We start from the raw sequence: 21,684 nt of genomic DNA, 5'->3' as shown, positions 1-21,684 counted from the left end.
GGCGGCTGCCGGTGAGGCCCGGCGGGCCCGGCAGGTGACGGCGGCTACCGGTGGCTGCCGGTGAGGCCTGGCAGTGACGGCGGCTACCGGCGGCTGCCGGTGAGGCCCGGCGGGCCCGGCAGGTGACGGCGGCTACCGGTGGCTGCCGGTGAGGCCTGGCGGGCCCGGCAGGTGACGGCGGCTACCGGCGGCTGCCGGTGAGGCCCGGCAGTCCCGGCAGGTGCGGCATTGCCGCGGTAGATCCCGGTGGTCCACCAGTAGATCCGGAAGGTCGGCAAGCGACCACCAGAGAGAGCAGACATGACTGTTTTAATACTTCATTCATTTATTTATACATAATTGACTATATTAGCACGCTGGTCCACTGCTGATCATGGTGCGTGCGTGTGTGCATGCGTGCGTGCGCGTGCCTGCGTGTGTGTGTGTGTGTGGGGGGGGGGGGGGGGGGATAGGTTCGGCAACAGCGGCTGATGCAGCTCCATTGTCGGTCTGTCCGGCGTTGCCACGGATTAGGTATAATTGCCACGGCATAGGAATCATTGCCGCGACTGTTGTCGGCAGTTCCGGCGACGCCGCGGCAGGTGCCGCTGCCGGGAAGTGTATGCGGCTGTTGTCGGCAGTTCCGGCGACGCCGCGGCAGGTGCCGCTGCCGGGAAGTGTATTCGCTTCTTCTGGGGGAGGGCGGATCCCTATTCGAAAAGATATGGGGCCAGGGACCCCCATTAGAAATTAGAATTCAATTAGAATTGTTTAATTGTAGCAGATCTAGAATGCAAAGAAATTGGGTTAAAATGGTTAAACAGATGTTTGCTGGGGACCCCTGGTACCTCCTCAGTCCTCAGGGACCTCTAGGGGTCCCCAGACACCACTAGGGTGAGGCACCATAACTTGGCTCAGACTTGGATGAGTGACTTGTCATCATCACTTATTTGCTACATTGTTATAATCAGATTATATTTTCACTTAGCAACTGATCATTAACTCTATAACCATAATTTTGAAAAATTAGAGATTATTGACAATCAAAAACCTTAAACTTAAAAACGTACAGTACTGTATACCGTTAAAGAGTAGGTGAATAACAGTAGGGGAGAACTGCATGCAGTTTACATTAGCCCTTTTCAGGAACAACAAACCTTGAGCAAAGAAGGCTCTTATCAGGACTAGAAAACAGTGAAATGTGCTGTAGAAAAATAGCCACAGACCCACCCACAAAGTAGTGATAAGTGGATAAATGTTATTTTATGGCAGTTTATGGACACCCACTCTTAATCATGGACTGTGTCAGCAAACCAGCATGTGCATGTGATATATGGGTTTACTTGTGAGTGAGTACGCTGTGTGTATGCATGTGCGTGTAATTTGTAATGTATTACTTTTATTATGTTTTGTATATAGTCTCCTTATGTTTTGCAGCTGTAACACCCTGATTTTCCCCCTTTGGGGCTTAATAAAGTGTTATCCTATTCTATAATAGTTCCACCTCTTCTTCCTGGTTATCAAAGAAGCTGTCTGTGTAGTTGAGTATCTGCTTCACAGCGTTCATCAGCAGAACATCAACATCTAGATCCAGGTTTATCTCTTGGCTGTAGTTTTTCACTGGCAGCACGCAGGCTAACGGGATGCCAAGAGAAGAGCTTAATTCCTGGGCCTGAAAGACAGTGAAGGACAGAGTATTGCTGTGAGTTCTGGGCGGGAGACATGTGCTGCAAATGAATAGATGGCGGGAGACATGTGCTGCAAATGAATAGATGTACAAATGGTAATGTTACACCAAGGTTGAACTGACTTGTAGCCTACAGCAAATGGGATGGGCAAGAACTATAAAAGCAGCTTATAGCACTTGGTATCACCAAAACGACACAAAAGAATCCTAAGCGCTCATTTAACCCTGGGAGTATACGGTAAATGAACACTGAGGATTTGATTGTGCATCACCCTCTCAGAGACCAGTGTGCTAATCATCATCAGCTATCATTCCATGAAACCCAGTGCTCTCAGAGGAACTGATGGAGCGTTCATCCTATGCAGATTTCAGTCGTAACCATTTTTTTAAAATGTATTTGTAAATAATCACCCCCAATCCACCCACCTTTCTGTCAATGTGATCATCCTTCAAATTCCCACTTCCCTATGTACTGTAGTCCCCATAGTTGCTGCTGACCATGTGCACTCTATAATCAGGGCTAAATAGTAAATGTCATCAGAGTGAGATGGCATGACAAGTGACAACTAAAACATTTTAACAAGAGACCTGCATCTGACCAAACCCCATTAGCTCTGGTTACCTTCCTCTGGATATAACTGCTGCGATAGACATTCTTCAGCTCCGCTTTCACTAGAGGACAGGCCTCATCTACTTTGGTCATGAGCACAAGTTGGGGGATGTCTAGGGGTCAGAAGAACACAAAGGTGAATGGAACAGAAGAGAACAGAATTTAATGGAACAGGATGGAAAAGCTAAAGGAGAGAACAAAAACAAAACACATCCAAAATATGAGTAGATATAATTGTGGGTAAAGTCAAGTGCGCCCAGCAGGTCACTCACTCATCTGGTTTGTCTTCCTCCGAAGAGCAGCTAACTTCTCCCGCATCTTGTCAGAAAGCAGAGCAATCTTGGTGGAGTCAATCACATACACCATGCAGTGAATCTTGTCCTTCAGAGTTGGATCCTTCTTATAGCCACTTGAATCTGGTTGCAGAGGAGCTGAGGGACTAAACTGGGGTAGAGATATTGAATATGTGTATTTTTCAATAATGGCTTCAACTTTTATCTTAAAATACATTCTCCAAAATAAATGCATAAAGATGGACTATTTTATTGGCGGACATGATTGATCAACTTGTTTCTAATGCAATAATGTATTAATTGATTGCCAATTTTCCATATTATTCCTTCACTCCCTTTTCAACAAAACAAGCAAATATGAAGTAGGCAATAGACACATGTGGCTATTAACAGTCTCCAAACAAACACAGAAGAAGATTACTTTGAGGAAATGAGAAGGAAAGAACAGGAGGATGATAATAAAGATGACTTTCAGGTAAAGATAAAGAAACTGAAAACAAAACAAAACCATTAATGTTTTGTGACTAAATGTGGCCCCTACTGGTGGCCTTGGGGAATGGCACCATTGTCCACACACCAGAGAAACAGATTTTCAACCCTTCGCATGCACACACTCACACAGTGCAGATGTATTAACAAATGAAACAAAATACAGTTTTTTGGGGGGGGCTTTAACCTCTAATAATGGCACAATACATTATTTTTCAACCTGGCACTTTCATACATTTCTGTCCCTCTGATACATGTGTGTTTGAAATAGTTTGTATGGCTGCATGTTATGCATTGAGCATTTGTTTATAAAGTTCCTAGTTTTTTATACAGAATTGAGTCTTTCTCGATGTCCAAAGGCCATGATGATGTCACTGAATCCACTGCTAATCACAATATACACACACAAAATGTCTTATAAAGATATTGAAAAGTATCTAATCTGTAATCAATAAAAAAAACAAGTGCAATATATCTTGTATTATCAGTCATACAGTTAAGTTAATGTAATTAACATTGTTTACTCTACTAATATTATAATTGTGTTGCAGGATCAACTCTGTTTGTCTGGGAGAGTCTCTCTTTGAGTTCTATGACAAGTACAGGAGTTGAATCCCTGCATCCCTATTCTGGGGCATGCATTCAGTGAAAATACAGCTCCATCCACAGATGTTGAACCTCCCCAAGTTAGATTTAATTTCCCCACGGATGGTTCAAAATTCTGACCCTGAGTGTTATCGCACCCCATCAGGCTAGTTTGGGTCATATTTGTTTGCACATAAGCTCCACTCCAATCAGTGAGGAAAATGTCATGACTCTTAACATTTAAAATCTCACAAAAATTGCAGCAGAAAGAGAAAAAATTACAAAACAAAAGGGTTTCAAGTTTATGAATCCTTAATAATAATAAAAGCACAATGTCCACAATAACTTATTCTCAGTTCAAACCTGGTAACGATCTTGTACGTGACCCTTGAAGATGCTGATTAGGTCGTCCATGTCCAAACCACTCTCAGCATTCTCCTCCAGTCCCATAGTGTCACAAAGAATCAGGGGAAGAGGTTTACCACCCTTCCCTGACTTGATGGTAAAAGTGCGGAACTAGAGAACAACAACATACAGTAAAACATGCTATAATGAATCAGTTGGAGCTATGCATGTAATGATTCACTTAACTCGTCTCACGCTATGATTCCAATCACGATATACATTTTTTTTAACACAAGTATTTTCCAAATGACATCTTGACCCCCCTCCCCATGCTATTAATCTAATATGTACCACAATTTCACAACTTTTATTTAACTACATTGCAAAAGTAACTTTTCATGTAAAAGTAGGCCTACTTCTGTGCAACAGCAACATTACTGTTACATTATACCCTGCAGGGATGCCATTCTAAAGTGGCAATCACAACACTATTAATCCATGCAGATTGTTAGGAAAACAATACAGCAAGGTACAACACATTGATATCTTATCAGGAAAATAGTCAGATGTTGTTAGAATCAGCTTCATTACCTGCGTGGTAAGGCTCTTTCCTGCAATGCCAGAGATTGCCTGGGATGTGATGTTGCCTCGGAAAACAGAGTTGATGGAGTTGAAGAAGCTGGACTTTCCAGCCCCTACTGGTCCCACCAGCAGCACCTTGGCCTGGGACACTGACTTTATAACAGGTTTATATGACTCGATATCCTGCTTCAACTGCCGTTTCATCCTGGAGGAAGGAAATGCATGTGTACTGGTTTAATCATATCTTTTTGCTCAGACGGCGTGCGGGTCATTTCTTTTGTCTAGGTTTCATAATATCTCAAATAAAGTCATAGTTTCTCTCTCAGCATAATTTATAGTACAAAATGTAAATAAATTGTGGCATTTTCTTTTCCAAGGGTAAAAGAAGTTCAGATTGATAAAATCTGTATTTAAATAACTGGTGATCCTCTGATTATAATTTATTTAAAAGTCTTTGGAATTAATATAAATGATATTCCATTTTAATAGCAAAAGGTGACCCCAGATCCAATATAAGCCTGCATGCATTGCATACTCATCTGTCCACATGATCTTCCTCCATGGTTTAGCCATGAGACGACCTCCTGAGACAAAGTCTGTTTGAGAAAGAAAGACATTACTGTTTCTGTTTGATGTCACTATTCTAACTAATGTTATTCATAATCACAATTATTGTATATTTGACCATATTATGGACTAGTTAATTTGAAACACAATCTACATTAATATTCACAATCAGATCTATTTGTACACAAGCCACTTTTAGCTTGCAAAACTAAATATTGCCAATGTTTACAAATAATCTAATTCACTAATCTGTGTATGATGCATAGTGACATTCATGGAGAAGGGTGGTATAAGGGCTAAGTCCACTATTACCCTCCACACGGTACACTTCAAACTCAGTCAGTTCCAGGTCATCTCCATGCATTTCCTCAGGAGTAAAAGTGAATCCTGTCCCCGGGTTGGACTGGATACCAGGCTTGTCATCATGCAAGAACACCAAAGCGCCATAATTCGGACCACCATCTCCATCAGTGAATCCACTCAGACCATCATTGCTGGCTACCTTCAATGGCTTCTCGCGGGACTCGCACCCTGCACTCATGCTGTAGAGGAAAGCCTTCTCGTCAGAGATGTTCTGCTGAGTCTTGGCGTAATCCTTGGCAGTGTAGGCTCCAAAGATGAACCCGGCATTGTTGTAGGCTGCAATTACGGTGGGACCCTGGTGGTCACAACGATTGTGGAAGGCGGCTGCGGTATATCCGTGCACACTGGCTTTGTAGAGCAGGTGGAGCCTGACATGACCGAACAAAGACAGCAACTTCTTCTCATGTTCCACAGAGAGATTGGATGTGACCACACTCATGATGAAGGACCAAGTTATCTAAACCGCAAAGGATATCAGAATCAGAATCACTTTTATTTGTCACTTTCTCCATATACTTGCATACATAGGTACTGTAGGCCTACAGACAATGAAATATTGTTCCTCCTCAGTCACTCATAAAACAACACATTTAAAGAGATACTAGAAAAAAATGTTTTATTATAAGGTTATTATTAGAATGTCATGTCATGTGACATTCTAGGGCTAGATCCAAGGCTACCTTCAACATACATGATCACTAGCTGTCACTCTTCACAATATTAGGCTGATCAGTAGGCCTATATGGTTAGATGAATGCATAATATCATTACATTTTCCTTCCTCCTTTAACTGACACACTTTTTTTCACATTTTTATTTTATTTGTTTCTTTTAAAAAACACTCAACAAAATACATCATATATCTCATATCACTCATCACGGTCAAGCAGGTTCAGATACAAAGCAGATACTTGAGCTTTTCCAAATGCACCACATTCATCAACTCTCTTATCCAAATCTCATATGTTGGTACAAAGTCTTGCTTCCAGTTCAGGAGAATCATTTTCTTTGCTACAACCATGCCCAGAGAAATGGCTTGAGATTTGAACTTATTTATTCCGTTTAGAATACTTGTTACTCCGAGAATAGCTACCAGAGGACTTGGTTCCCAGTTCTTCTCAAAAGCTTTAGAAAAGCATTCGAACACACTTTTCCAAAGGTTAGTGCGTTTTTGACATGACCAGAAAGAATGTGCCAGTGTGCCGTGTGCCATCTTACATCTATTGCAAAGGGGAGATACATCGGGATATATCCTGTGCAGTCTATCTTTGGAGTAATATAGACAATGAATTGTTTTCAATTGTATCAAATTATGTCTGCTATTTATTGAGCACCTATGCACTTGCAAGACTCTCTGTCCATGTCCTTTCCTGTATCACTTCTCCAAGTTCTGTCTCCCAACTGCTTTTAAATGCGTGTGTGTCAATTTGAACATGTCTTTGTATATTATGATAAAAATAAGAAATTGCCCCAGGATTATGGGGGTTACATTTATTAATATTTTCAAGTAATTCATTACAACAAAGGTTTTCAAAGTTTTTAATGTTTTTCCTAACATAATCTCTAATTTTGCAAATACTAAAAATTAGATAGGCCTACTGGGATATTGTAGGTTATACGGAGCTGTTCAAATGACATGAAATGTCCTTCAAAGTATAAGTCTCTTATTTCTTTAATACCCTTATGATTCCAGCTGGTAAAGACAGGATCGTTTAGGCCAGGCACAAAGGAATGATTTAGACATATTGGACTATCAATGTAAGTATTGGGTGCCTTTGCATACAGCCTAATTTGTTTCCAGACTTTAAGTGTATTTTTGATCACAAAGTTATCACCGTAAACTGCTTTATCTATTTTATTAGGGCCGTTAAGAAGAGCAGGAGGTCCCCACACAAAAGGAATGTTCTAAAGCGAGCCATTCCGGGCAGTCATGCAAGCTATTCACTGAACCTTTTTTCCACACCATGATATGCTGTTCAGATGGGCTGCCCAGTAGTACGCTTTGAATTTCGGCAGACCAAATCCACCTTCATTCTGTGGCTTAGTCAAGTGTTTTTAACTGACACACTTTGAGCATAGCATTTTTATTCACTTTTGAAATCTAGAGAGTTGCTAAACTGCTCTCAAAACTAAAAGTACTGGCAGCTTTCAAACCAAGTAAAAACACACTGTCCACTGTGTATCATATGGGCCACTACTTTGTCAGTCACACTCACATGTCACCCTTCAACTGATTTAAATGTGGCTACCTAAACCTACAATACATACATCACTGGAATCCATCTTATTTTAACAGTGATAACTGCGACTCTCATAATATCAAGCTTACCTTCAAAGGCTGTTGCCTGAACTTCTTTCTTCCAGAAAATGGCTGGAACCAAGTAGCCTAATGTCTTGAGCTGATGGAAAAAATTAAAAGATCGTAGATAGATACCACACCTAGACTGTACAGGATTGAGTTAAACTGTAACTACTACTTTTCTTTTCCTCTGTATCTGTCCCGTGTCTTCTTTACTGATGTGAATGCAACTGAAATAACTTTCAGTTTCATCCTGTCTAATCTGGGTTCCCAGAAGCATCTCATTTTCGCCTGTCAGAATGAAACTGAAAGTTCATAATAACACACACACGCACACGCGTGCGCACACGCACGCACACACACACACACACACACACACACACACACACACACACACACACACACACACACACACACACACACACACACACACCAGGAGGTATATTGGTGATGTTACAATCTTTATTGTTGTTTACATTAATTTACAACACCACCCACCGCCAGCCCAACCTATTACTGTACATACAGAAGACAACATACACATTGAAAGCTGTAATGTTTTCAATCTTCTCAATAGCCTATACCATTTCTTTCTTTCTTTTTTTCTTTTTACTGTATAGTGAAATCCTTATTGTTAAAGGTAGGGTGAGTGATCAATTTTGGTTAAAACAAAGTGTTTCTTGTCAAAAGCATAAAGCTCCATGTTATGATAATCAGTGTTTGTTCACAGTAACAGGAATAATAGGAGTAACAGGAATCTCACCATCTCTTCAGCTGTTAAACAGATAATTCATTTTCAGGCGGGTTGCCAATTTCATTTACCGGTATGAGCTTCAACTTTATTCCAGTTCCAATTTTGTGTGCTCATTTCTTTGTGTCATCACTTCAAATTTCACTTGTTTATCCTGTACCTGGTAGTTCTCTTTCCTGATTGGATACAATTGGTATCCCAATCTGAACATTTATTTTCTGTATGGGAAGACACCTGACTGTGACTGAACAAACACTAGCAATGATTAATATCAGAATATAGAACCAGGCCGATTTAATACTTAACTCAACAACAACAAAAAATCACTCACTGCACCTTTAATTGACCTCCTAAGAGTGTACAAATGGAACCAAATGGACAAACTAAAATCTAAATCAGTGAAAGTGTACAAATGGAACCAAATGGACTGATAGGGGTCCTTTTGGTTCCCTTTGTACACTTTTACTGATTTCGGTTTTACTGTGTATCGAATGCTTCCTTCTTCCCTCATGAATATCATGAATGAAGCAACATACTGTACATATTATTTTACATGCATGACATACTCATATTCACTACTATTAGCTACTGGAGGGCTCAAAGCAATCTCTGTCCATGATTACTGATCCATCGCAGCATCTACAGGATTTTTAACAGACAAAACTCAGAAGTATTATATTTTTTATTTAATGAGGGTAAAACACTCTTTACGGTGATAGTGATTTGAGGCAACAGCAGAATCAGAAACAGTTGTATTCTTTGGGTTTATTTAATGCATTCAATATCTATGTTGAGGGTTAATAAAAAATAAATTCATATAATCTATCAGTGTTGCTTTCCAAGTAAGGCTTGGAAGTTAGTAATAACTAATAACTTCATAATGAACCCATTGTGAGTAGTATTACTTTCATGCCAACAATCTTTTTATGTGGGTACTGGGTATCTTTGTTTTTTTATCTCATATTTTGGAATTAATCTCCTTCTGTCATTTGCACCAACAGCTATTTGTCTGCAGTGTCTCGTGCTCTGGTGAAGGTGAGGAAACAACCAAGTCACTTTCAGAACTGTGCAAACTATCCCTTTAAAAGGCAGCAATATCATGGATAGTTACGTACTTTAGTGGTTCTCTCTCTCTCTCTCTCTCTCTCTCTCACACACACACACACACACACACACACACGCACACGCACACGCACACGCACACGCACACGCACACACACACACACACTCCTCTGAAAAAGGCAGGAGTGGCGTGGTGGATTTGTGCAGGGTTGCTATACAAACGTGAAGAAAAATATTGCAAAAGCGCAAACAATTGACCCGGCTGAGAAAGTAGAGAGAAATGTAATCCATTACAGACGAGATTATTGTAATTTATATAGCATCTCGTACTCTTTAACTAAACTTAAATAAAGTTATTTTAGGATGTATCCGTTACTCTTATATAAATTAGAACTGGTGTTAAACAGAGAATGTGTTCTTTAATTTAATGTTTTATTTTCTTCAATTTAGTTTTGTACCAATTGTTTTCTATTATTAACAATAAGATTGAATAAAATAATTTAAAATCATGTCCATGTGTATAATATCACAATTATATTTTCTATAGTTACTAAGAGAACAAGTAATCGGGTATTCTTGTCATTTGATTATAATTTTTTGGCTACTAATTTAAGAGCTGTAATGGATCAGTTACAGTATCTTCTTGCCATAGGCCTAATCATATTGTAATGATGTTTAATGTAGACTGATGTTGTTCCAAGACATTTTGATTGATTAAACATTGCACATTCAAATTCAACATTGCACATTCATATTCCGATAATCACAGACACTAAAGATTGACGGGTACTACTGTATATTCCTTAACCACTTAAATCCCAAAGTGTCCCTCAGGGCTCTTTCAGTTTTAACTCTACATTAAATATCTTCGATGAAAATAGCCGAGCTCACAACTCGCTTGGCGATCCACGATTTTCTGCGAAGGTTTTGGATGTTGGGGTTTAAGTGGTTAAGTATGTCTCCGTTTATTTAACAAAGTCCTCATGGTCATTTATCGAACAACTGAAGACAGGGACCATGGCACAGACCTTTGCTATCACAATTCTGTCACATACTGTACAATATTTAATGAAAATCCCCACTTATACAGTACACTGTAAAATCCTCAGTGTTAATTTATCCATTTGTAACTCAGAGAGTGTACAGATGTACTGTAACCATTACATTTATACACTATCAGAGTCAAGGACTTTCCTGCGTAGTATGTGTGTGTGAGACGTGTGTAGTACTATAAGTATATTGATGACTGACATGGGCTTAAAACTGGAGAATCCCTGTCCTCATGCGTCTCTTTGCATCCATTATGTTCTCCTCTCCCGCTTTGCACAGGGTCATGGGTCAAATATTTCATGCAATAATCCTCACTGGGATGTGTATTCAGTGTCCTTGTCTGGCAAGAGTGTTATCAGCCCAGACTGGAGGAAAGGAAAAGGAAAGAGTGCACATATATTCAGGTATTCAGTCCGAATCCTGTCTTCTAATGTGCATGTACACTATAAAATCCTTAGTGTTGATTTTACACTGAAAGTCTACAAATGGACCCTTTCACAAGTTGAATGAATGAACGTAGGTTCAGGAGTGGAGACCCACCTCTGCTCAGCCTTGCCACTCCCCGGTCACATTCACCTTATCATACACACCTGCCTCACTATCTCCTGGCCAATCCACTGCGCAATCACAGTCACAATCACAGTATAAAAGCACCTGTGCCTCCCCTATCTGTTTGTATCTGCAAAAGTAGGTCCCAAACGCCCTCCCTCCCTCCCCAAACACCTAATCGTTTTACAATCCTTGCTCTCCTAACCTTGTTCTTTTTACCATCCTCCAGGAGCCCAGGGCAGGGGAGTATCGGAGGCGAGGCTTCTAACAGCCCCCGAGCAGAGCTACCATGCCGTTGCTCCGGAGTCTACCCCCACACTGAGTCTCACCCTACCTCGGGCTCCATCATCTCACCACACCCACCTCAACATCCATATCACTTTCGTCTAATAAATGTGTTCAACATGAGCAGAGGTGTGGTCTCTTACTAGTGAAATTGCAGTTGCTTGCTCATTCTTTCATATTCACCTTTTTTGTCTTCTGATCTTACTCTGCATCTCATTGGCATTATATTACTCTCTTACTGTATCTCTCTGGCATTCTCCCTCTCTTTCTCTCACACACCAACACACACGCACCTCTACCATAAGTGTTCTACTTCCACCTGCACCCCTTTTCTCCATCTCGCTGTCTTAACTCAGAACTCTATTTTGCAAGCAGGGAAGGTCTCGTCCTGCATTGCTACAGTGCTGTTAGAGCCCAGGACAGTGATGCTGAGCTCCCTCTGCCTGTCCAGGGTCTGCTGGTACCAGCCCTGCATCGATGGAGACTCAAATGTAGGGATCACCGTCACCTACAGAGACAAAGACAAAGATTTTTTTTTACTTACCCATTTCAATGACTGCTCTTCTAAAATAAATGCTAGTAGTATTATTAATATAATAGACGTCAAAACGTAAAACGTAAAACGTAACGTAAAAAGCCAAGACAGCAGGCACATCCAATCCATCCATCCAGTTTGTAAATCAGAGAATGTACAAATGTAACCAAATTAAATGGACCAACTGGTCCATTTGGTTACTTTTGTATACTCTCTGAGGATTCTACTCTGTGTTATTTTGTTAGAAGATCATTGTATTTTTCTACCTGAACAGAGTCGGACCATGATGACTTCCCATCCAGAAGTGCATCCAGTGTACGTCTCATAAGCTCTTCTCTTTCTGGACCTTCTCCGCTGATGATGTAACAGGAGGAGCGAACGTGTCTAAAGAACTCCACATCAACGGTGGAGGAGGAGGCTCCAGAGGGAATGTAGGCCAGGTCCACATACACACTGCTCTCACCCACAGAACTACTCTTGGAGACTGGCATCAGAGAAAGAAGAGGTTGTTCAATGTTCACGCAAAACAATGTATTATTACATTATAGCAAAACAAAACACTAGTATAATGCTGCTATTAAGTGCAAATATTTTCATATTATTTTTCGGTATTAGGTTTCATTTATACACTTTTTTACAATTACAAAAACAAAGCTAAAACTGGGGATTTTACTGTGTATTCTTTCTTTCTTTCTTTCTTTCTTTCTTAACTAATAACTTAATTTGAATGTCATGAAGATATCATTTATTTATTTTGTATTAATTCTTTTTATTGCTTTTCAGTTTTGGACAAATGAAGATCTACTTTCACACAAGCTATAATTTAGAGCATATGCAGGCATATAAAGTATACTTTTCTCAGATACTGACAAATGTCAATATAAAATGCTACATCTGACAAACTTACTGGGGCTAGGTGGAGGCTTGTTTGATGTTGTCCGGGGACTGGAGGGGGGTGTACGATTGGCAGAGTTGTTATCCTTGCCTCCCTTCATGGTTCCACTTTGCCCCAGAGTACGTTTTTTCCCTGCACCTGAGCCTTTCTGGGAAGCCTCAAAAACCTGGTAGAGATATTATGTTAGAGGATGCTGATGTTATTTAATGTAATACTGTTTCTGGAGTTCATGTTGAACCCAAAATATGGGTCCCAGTTGACAACCACTGCTCCAGACACTTATGATAAATCAAATGTTATATTGACAATGACCAATCAATCTGGTAAGAGTATGTTAATAAAATCTAACTAGTTCATTTGCAGTGGTTTGAGGTAGTCTCACCACTCTTCCATTGATACATTTAGACCCTGTCGGGTATGACCCCTGTCAGATGCTCATAAGCCCAGTATCTCCCCTGGCCAAGGGAGGGATCCCTCTTGCATGAGCGGTGGATGTTTGGTTTCCCAAGCAGGACACCAGGTTTAAATTTCCCTGTTTTACAGTTGCAATTAACTCTCCCCATTGGGAGAGGACATAAAACGTACAGATTGTTGCTTTAATGTCTCATAATTATAATATTAACCACTGTTTTGTTGCTGTTTTTATTTTTATTTTTTACTTCCAAAGTCAATAGTTGTAAGTTTAACTCACCCCTGGTTGTTTTTTCACTCTCACGCCAGCAGTTTTCACTCCCTTCCCATGTGTCTCGTGGTCAGACTGGGGAGCGGGCATGCAGGAGTCAGGGAGAGGGGGCAGAGGGGGACCATCCCTGAGCGGAGCTGGAGGTGGGTCTGTGGGAAGAGACTGGCGGGCAGGGTTGTCATGGAGGGAGTTGGTGGGCTCGCTACACGACTCGTCCTCGTCTGAATCCAACACACCCTCTGCTGTGGTGGAAGGGCAGTCCTCTGTACAGGGAGGGACAATGGATTCACTCGCTGATGTATCCCTGTGGTTGTGGTGGTGGTTGTTGTTGTTGCCGTGGTAGTGCTGACCCAACGCTCTGGAGGGGTCACTGGTGCTTGAACCCGAGTCGGGAGGCTTAAAATGTTTGAACTCGCAGGGCGAGACCAGGCACAGGTCCACGTCGTGGCCCGCCACCGATTCGAAATGAAGGGTGCTGGGACCTGGCGGACGCAACATCTCTGAGCCCTGCCCAAGAGATCTCGGAGGCTTCTTCAATGGTAAAGACATCCCCACTCGGAAGTCTGACTCCACAAAATGGCTTCCATTGGAGTGGGTGTGGTGAGTGCTGTCATCCCCCTCTCTCTGGCTCACAGTGGTTGGGCCCTGCTCAAAAGACATGGACAGGGACTCATCCACTTCTGTGGACTGGGGAGAGCTTACTTCAGCTGCCATGGAGTGAGTAGTGGTAGTCGTAGTGAGAGAGGCAGAGGGATCCGGGGCCCCTTCTTTAAACGAGCCCAGAGAAAGGAAACTCAAATGCTTCTCTCTTGGATTTGACGAAACATGACCTTCTGAGGTGCTTCTGGATTCAGACGGCTGTCCCTCACTCTGCCTGCAGGATGGTTCAGGAACACTGGTGGTGTCTGAGTTACCTATCTGGGTCTGCAGCTTGTTGAGAGTATCCCTGTTGCACCACACATCGTCTGGAGACAGACAGTAGGGCGTGTGGCCTGCACTGTTGGGTCTCGAATCAGAAGAGACCGGCTCTACAGTCTCCTCATCTGGGCTGACATGGGCCTGGTTCTCGGGAGAGGACCGAGAGGGAGGGCTGTTTCTCAAAGCCCCGTCCAGGAGTGTGTATTCAGTTGGGGTCAAGTCTAGTTGGACAGAACGCTCACTTCTTGGCGTCTGGTTCAGAGGAGACGGAAAGCCTACCACTTTAGGGAGCTTTTCCCCATTGTGCCCTGTTTCCAGCTGGTCTCCAGTTGCAGTTCCAGCTGTGTTTCTAGTGCCACATCTATTGCCTTCACCTCCATTCTCACCACTCTCTCCTTGCATTATTTTATCTCCTAAAATCTCTGGAACTGCAGTCTCCTTACATTCAGCGCTTCTGCCATTTCCTAATTCACTGCTTTTGTTCTCTGTTTTGTCTGATTCCTGCTGTGACTCTTCTCTTTTAGTATCCTCCCTCAGCCTCAGAAAGTCAGTCGTCATATCCTCAGGGGTAGACATTTTGGAGCCACAGGGGTTCTCCCTTTCCTTGTGCAGCTGCTCGTCAACCCCTTCTTGATCCAACTTTTCTGACGTGGTTCCTGTGTCGGGTTTCACAGAGTGGTGCTTTGGTTCGGTATTCACACTGGCCTTCTTGGCATCTAAATTGCTATCGGTCTTGATCTCCTTTCCTGATGGTTTGCCTGTTTTTTTCCCCCCTATTTTAGAGTCATTTTTAGCCTCCTTTTTGGGCTTGGCTTTGTTTTCATTCTTTGGTTTGGAAGGCAAAATCTCCTTTTTTGCTTGTTCTTTTCTGTTGGGCCCAGTCTCATCTCTCTTCCCAGTCCTTTCTTCCTTTTTGCCATCTTTCCCTCCTTTCTTTGACGTGTTCTTGTCAGACACTGATGCTTTCTGCTTCCCAACTCCCTCTTTCATTTTGGTCTTATCAACATCTCTCTTCCCCTCCTCTCTCAAGCCACTACCATTCACCACTTTTCCTTTCTCCTTTACCAGACTCTCCTTCCCCTCATCTTTACCCCCTTTCTCCTTCCCTGCTCTGGAGTTTGTTTCCTTCCCCGGTAACCTCCCACTGTCCTGACTCTCTGTTCTAGTCCGTTTGTGTTCCAGCAGCTTCTCCATGTCCCCTGTGGTTACCGTGGGCTTCTGGAGAAAGGCCAGTCCCCTCAGCTTCTCCAGCCCCTCCAGGAGCTTCTCCTGTGGTGTGACACCAGGGAACAGAACCCTGACCACCTTCTCCTGGGGGCAGGCTGGGTGCCACACCAGCAGGGCAGACACTGAGGCCAGAGCAGTGAGAGGTAGGCTGTGGGTCTGAGACTGCGAAGTCGAGGAGGTTGTGTCAGGCCAGTTCTGCATGAGTGCTTGATACTCCTTGCTGTTTTGGCTTGGGTTCAGTATGTACAGCTCCAGCTGCCCCACTCCCATCTTCTGGAACAGGGTAAGCGGTTCAATGGTGACCCCCTTTGGCCGAAACATTGGTTGTGGTGTGATTTCTAACTTTTTTAGCAGGTTTAAGGTCAGGGTTGCCTGGTCTCTGCTCTTCAGGACATTGTCTGTACCTATAGGAGGAAAAGCATGATTTTTTTACAATTACATTTATGCATTCTTTTTTTCACACGCGCGCACACATACGCACACACGCACACACACACACACACACACGCACGCACACACACACACACACACACACACACACACACACACTCACTGATATACTATAGCTAGCAGGTTTTGTATTACTCACAAGGCTGCTTTTCCATCTGCAGACTGATGGGGGCATTGAAGAACACAACGCCAAGCTCTGGAGAGATCAGCCTTTTGGACAAATCATCTATGAGAGAGAAACAGAGAAAGAGAAGAAGAAGACGACAGGTGAGGGGAGGGAGGAGGAAGAAGTGAGGAATTAGAAGAGGAAGAAAAGGGAGAGGGAGAAGAAGAAGTCCTCTGTTTGTCATAATTCCATAACTCCTCACTTCATCACCCTCCTCCTGACCATCAACGTCATTACCACCTTTATCATTATAGTTTTTACCTTTAACATCTGAGCCTATCTCCAGCTCAGCCACCTTCCTCTCCAGGAAAGCATTGACACCATGGAGGTTCTCCGTCCCGATGTGGGTCAGCAGGATTGCGTCGACCCGGTCCAGGTGACGCACCAGCTTCCAAAAGCAGGCCTGGTAGTCTGACCCACCGTCCAGCAGAACCGTGAACCCGTTAACGGCAAAGAAGGCACAGTCGCCGCGACCGGCGGGGAAGATGTAGCAGCAAGGTCGGGAGAGCTTTAGGAACCCTACAGTGCCCGGTGGTGGAAGAAGGTCAAAGGGAGACACAGAGGACAGGGAGCCAGAGACCAGAGAGGTGAACTCGTCCAAGGCGTCCATGGTAGGCAGCATCTCTGGAGGGTTGATGTGAAGGTCCAGGGGCCACCGGGAGGGCTGGCTGTCCAGGAGGGTCTTCCTCCACTGGCCGATGTTAGGACAGCTCAGAGTCAGATGGAGCTTGGAGGAGGGGAGTGAGGAGACAGCGTTCTCTAGATCTCTGAACTGATCATAGAGAGAGAGAGAGAGAGAGAGAGAGAGAGAGAGAGAGAGAGAGAGAGAGAGAGAGAGAGTCAGTGAAACTGACCATTTGTATTGTTTTTTTCTTTTTTGTTCAAAGTTAGATTCCTTTAAATTGGGAAAAGGTGTTTTGATGGTTCCGTTTTCTACATATTTAGCTGATGCTGTCTTCTAACCTGATTTACAATCATGAAAGTGTACAATAATAAGCCTACATTTACTTTGCAATAATATGGTATAATTTCCCACATAGCTGACAGTGCAAGTCATTGTCCCAGACAATATAACAAATAATCCAAACTAATATGTAAAGAGTAAAATAAAGGGAGATAATAAAATAGAAAAAGAAAATACACTATCTTACCTGCTCTGTGATTATTTGATTCAGCTGGTGAGATGAGAATAGTCCCCTGTGTAACAATAAGTCTCCACTCTCCTCCACAATCTGGCCAGCCAAGAGCAACAACTTGTGACCAGACCCACTGGCTAACAGACTGCTCACCTACAATGTAGAGAGGAAACAAAGTAGGATAGAGAAAAAGTAAAATGTTGATGAAACCAAATGAAAGAGGTGGCCATACAGTTGCAAGTTATATTGTCTATGCATAGTGTAATCATCTCATTCACAGATGGGGTAGGATGGGGGGGGGGGGGGTCAAAACAAAAAGATACATATGGAAAGCAAAAGCAGGAACAATAAACTTGAGGGAAATAGCATGACTTGTGGCAGAGGTTTCCAAATAAAGTTATTTTTTCTAAGGGTCGCTGAGGTTTGTTCCTTTCCGTTTTTACTGATTTTCTTTTCATTCGCCTTGCTAGTAGCTGTAACAAATACAGTAATTAATATTAATAATACCATACAATACAGAGAGGGGGCACATTATAATAGCCTGTGATATGATAGCAGCAAAGGAAAACAGATTTAAACCTTTGAGACATTTTCAGCATGGAACATGAATGAGAACTTTTGGGTCTCGTCCCAGGAAAGAATGATACAATTCTTTTTTTAATCCCTGCTAGTGACAGAATGAGGCTCCTTATGGCAACTTTGGTCAGTCATGCGATTCAAATCACATTGGTCACATGGGGTGTAAAGAGCAGCACAGCCTCTAGGGGGCCACTAGTCTTGTTTACTTAGAGATGCAGCAGTCATGCAGCACATCTGCCCTACCCATGCATGATGCAGAACTTCAGTATAACCAGGCTTCCCTCACCTCTGACAAGACCTGTTCCTCAGATGGACTGATCAGCACCTGAGTGTCCAACACTTTGTTACTGTGACGCAAACACCTATGCCCTGAGGAGGCAGAGGGGAAACGGGGACAACAGAGGAAGACAGAAATCTTAGACATACAGATAGGCTACTACGGAGGGAAGAATAGAAAAAACAAAGAAAACCTGAAACATTATGCCAGTAAAGGAAAATGGGTAATGGGTAAGGGGAAAACCTAGAAAAGAAGGGTAGACAGAAGAAAAGACAGACAGACAGACAGACAGACAGACAGACAGACAGACAGACCGACAGACAGAAAAACAGACTGAATGCCAGTAAGGCAATGAGATGGCAGACTGTACTAGAGCCATTGATTAACACTAGAGGAAGGAAGGGGGCAGAACAGCTGACTCACTGTCAGTGTCTGAGGTTCAGATGACAACTCTACTGGATCTGTGGAAAGAAACTCAATCTGAGGGGAGCTGGATTAATGTCTGGAAAGCCCATTATCTAGTTAAAACCTAAAAACCTATGAGAAACCGACAAAAACTCTCTCTCTCTCTCTCTCTCTCTCTCTCTCTCTCGCTCGCACGCGCGCACGCGCACACGCACACGCACACGCACACGCACACGCACACAGACACACACACACACACACACACACACACACACACACACACACACACACACACACACACACACACTCTATCTCTCCCTGTCTCTGTCTAGCAACAACATTTAACTCTGGTAAAAACATGGCTCACCTCTTCTCTCCTCTTATTTGGCCAGCTTTCACTGTCTCGCCCTCTTTCTGTCTCTGCCTCACACTCCAAAATGAAAGCAAACTCGTTCATTTTGTTTCCCACTAGTCCTGAACTACACTTACATACAGATACCAAACAAAACATGAATTGACAACATGATCACTTTCAGCTACAGAGGTAACGTTTCTGAATGCTGTTACATACACACAACTTTATTGCAAATGCTCTGTCAAAGAAGACATACAGTATAGGCCTGCCTACAGTATTTATTCTCCAATATGCATTGGTCAGCACTGGGCAGCCCAGCTGCAGTGTGGTTTTGGTGTTTGGCTGCACACAAAAACACACACTTTGACAAAGATGATAGTGAGAGAGTGTGGGCTTGCACTGCATGGTCTCCATTGTGCACTGTCCAGACTGTCCACCCATATTGAACAATAACCTGAATACTTCCCCCTTTCCTTCCTTCCTTCCTCCTTTCCTTCCTTGTGCACCCTAAAGCTTGACCCTGGCAGGTTACCATGGAGACGTGCCTTTACTTAGCCACTTAAAGGAGTAGTTCACACACAAAAACGTACTGTATTTTCGATCAATTACACACCCCATGAAGCCTTGATTTTTTAGTTTTTTTGCATTCCTAAGCCAATAATTTGATGAATGGGTCACAGGTCAATAAGAGACTTAGTAGGAGACTCTTTTCAGATCAAATTATTGGCTTATAAGAAAAGATTGAGTACTGTTTTGGGCGAACAACTATACTGGAAACGGGACGAATTGACATGGACTGCTTTCATTTATTTTGTTGTGTTGTGAGCTTTTAGTTACTTTGGCTGATGTTCCGCCCTCAGCGCCCACAATATGGATGCTGGGGTTCAAGTGCTCGGGCAGGATGAGTTTGGGCAAAAACACCATAGTGCACACACCACTTACCTGCACCCTTGAACGCGACAATGTGATGAGAGAGGAATTCCTGGAGATACAGGTTCAAATTGCAAGATATCAGGTCCACATCCCATGACCGTATGCCTACAAACATAAGAGGGAGTATGGTATCACTCTCCATCTCTTGAAAGCATGTACATGCACGGCCAACATATGCATATACATTTACACAGCAGCAACCTCACAAGTGTGTGCGCGCGCGCACACACACACACACACACACACACACACACACACACACACACACACGCACATTTGAATACTTTTATTTGGATCTACAACAACAATTAACATGCCAGATCCAAACATTTTTGAAGAGGGTTTCAAATGATGGCGCGCGCACACACACACACACACACACACACACACACACACACACACACACACACACACACACACACACACACACAGACCCCGAGCTATAGGGTAAAGGATGCAGACTCCCATCATTAACGTAGATTATATGAAAACTAGCCCGGTTGTTCTGTAAACAAACAAACAAACAAACAAACATTTTATATATATATATATATATATATATATATATATATATATATATATATATATATATATATATATATATACTGTATATGCTATGATAGGCTATACTGTGATAATCTATCCTGCAACACAACATTGTTAACGCCTATTATGATAGAATAACATGGTCAAATATGCTCTATAAATGGAAGAGGCATAGAGAAGACAAAACACAGGATAGAGACTGTGATTATTATAATTACTAAATGCCCAAAAGAACGGATGATGCTGCTGATGATGGAGCACCTCCAGTTGACGCAGCCCTGTCGCTGGGTGAATTAAATGAGCCCCCCATAAACACTGTTGTGAGGTCAGTTTAAAGCATCCTCCACTGCAATGTAAACGGCGAGAATGTTAACACCGCTGGTCCCAGATCTGTTATAATAAAAAGGCAGAATTCATGAATAATAAAACAAACGCTCGATTTATAAAAAATAAAATAGAAAATACCTCGTTCAATGTCCTTGCTGACATGTCCTGCCTGGCCCGAATGACTGATGCGTCCGATGATGATAAGTAAAGAATATTTGTGGTCGCAGAGCTCGAGGTTTGCGACCGCTGCACGTCTTGGCTCCTCCTGTGATTCCCTCTCCAGTAGGACCCGACTGGACGCCATATTGCTAACTTGTGCTTGCATGATGTCATTGAAACGCATTACAGTGGCTTTTATTGTAGAGAAGCGACAGCTACCGTGCAGCGGAATTAAATGGAACTGTGCAGTTATGGCGACGGCTTGTGGAACTGTTGAACTATTGATAGACAGTTGTGCAATATAGAGTAGGCCGCCTACATATAAAATATATTGGTGTAAATTAACTAATTACATTATGTACTCTACTTACACTGCATGTCGAATACAAATTAGATTAGATTTGGATTATTATTAAAAATGAATACATTTTTAAGTGAAGGAAAAGAAAAAAAAGATTTAGATTATTATTACAAAACTTACATTAACCACAATTCAGCCCTATACAGTTCGGCCATTTGAAAATAGACGACCTACACAAGCTCACAATGCGTCAGCATGCAAGCTTGTACATCTGCTGTTGGCTATTTTGAAAATATG

General features: G+C 42.5%; 2 protein-coding genes across 2 annotated transcripts; both read right to left on the bottom strand.

The window, feature by feature from the left end:
* Window positions 1–1,345: 1,345 nt before the first annotated feature.
* LOC308305770 (interferon-induced protein 44-like) lies at window positions 1,346–7,983 on the bottom strand. The gene is made up of 8 exons (XM_080750639.1): window positions 7,830–7,983; window positions 5,450–5,957; window positions 5,106–5,166; window positions 4,580–4,775; window positions 4,007–4,159; window positions 2,549–2,720; window positions 2,289–2,389; window positions 1,346–1,651 (listed from the first exon to the last, which is right to left on the bottom strand). Exons 2-8 carry the CDS (start codon window positions 5,937–5,939, stop codon window positions 1,469–1,471), a joined length of 1,356 nt encoding a protein of 451 aa, XP_080606765.1. The 5' UTR covers window positions 5,940–5,957; window positions 7,830–7,983; the 3' UTR covers window positions 1,346–1,468.
* A 3,865-nt stretch (window positions 7,984–11,848) lies between these two features.
* Window positions 11,849–21,231, bottom strand: map1sb (microtubule-associated protein 1Sb; the record flags this gene model as incomplete). The annotated part of the gene is made up of 9 exons (XM_080750985.1): window positions 11,849–12,004; window positions 12,298–12,515; window positions 12,939–13,092; window positions 13,618–16,157; window positions 16,343–16,429; window positions 16,631–17,141; window positions 17,521–17,658; window positions 18,371–18,453; window positions 21,066–21,231. The coding sequence occupies 9 exons, from the start codon at window positions 21,229–21,231 to the stop codon at window positions 11,849–11,851; spliced, it is 4,053 nt and encodes a 1,350-aa protein (XP_080607111.1).
* Between the last annotated feature and the right edge of the window lie 453 nt (window positions 21,232–21,684).

The sequence above is a fragment of the Nannobrachium achirus genome, assembly GCF_963921795.1.
Source record: "Nannobrachium achirus genome assembly, chromosome: 20".
Taxonomy (NCBI): Eukaryota; Metazoa; Chordata; class Actinopteri; order Myctophiformes; family Myctophidae; genus Nannobrachium; species Nannobrachium achirus.
Note: the sequence above shows the minus strand (reverse complement) of the source record. Positions and strands in the feature narration are given on the sequence as shown.

What these genes read in the sequence shown, in the direction of transcription:
- LOC308305770 (XM_080750639.1), bottom strand. Translation starts at nt 5,939, where the DNA reads ATGAGTGTGGTCACATCCAATCTCTCTGTGGAACATGAGAAGAAGTTG. An exon ending in AAGATCATGTGGACAGATGA is followed by an intron (nt 4,776 to 5,105) that starts GTATGCAATGCA and finishes TCCTTCCTCCAG; the next exon opens with GATGAAACGGCAGTTGAAGC. An exon ending in GAGGAAGACAAACCAGATGA is followed by an intron (nt 2,390 to 2,548) that starts GTGAGTGACCTG and finishes TCTGACCCCTAG; the next exon opens with ACATCCCCCAACTTGTGCTC.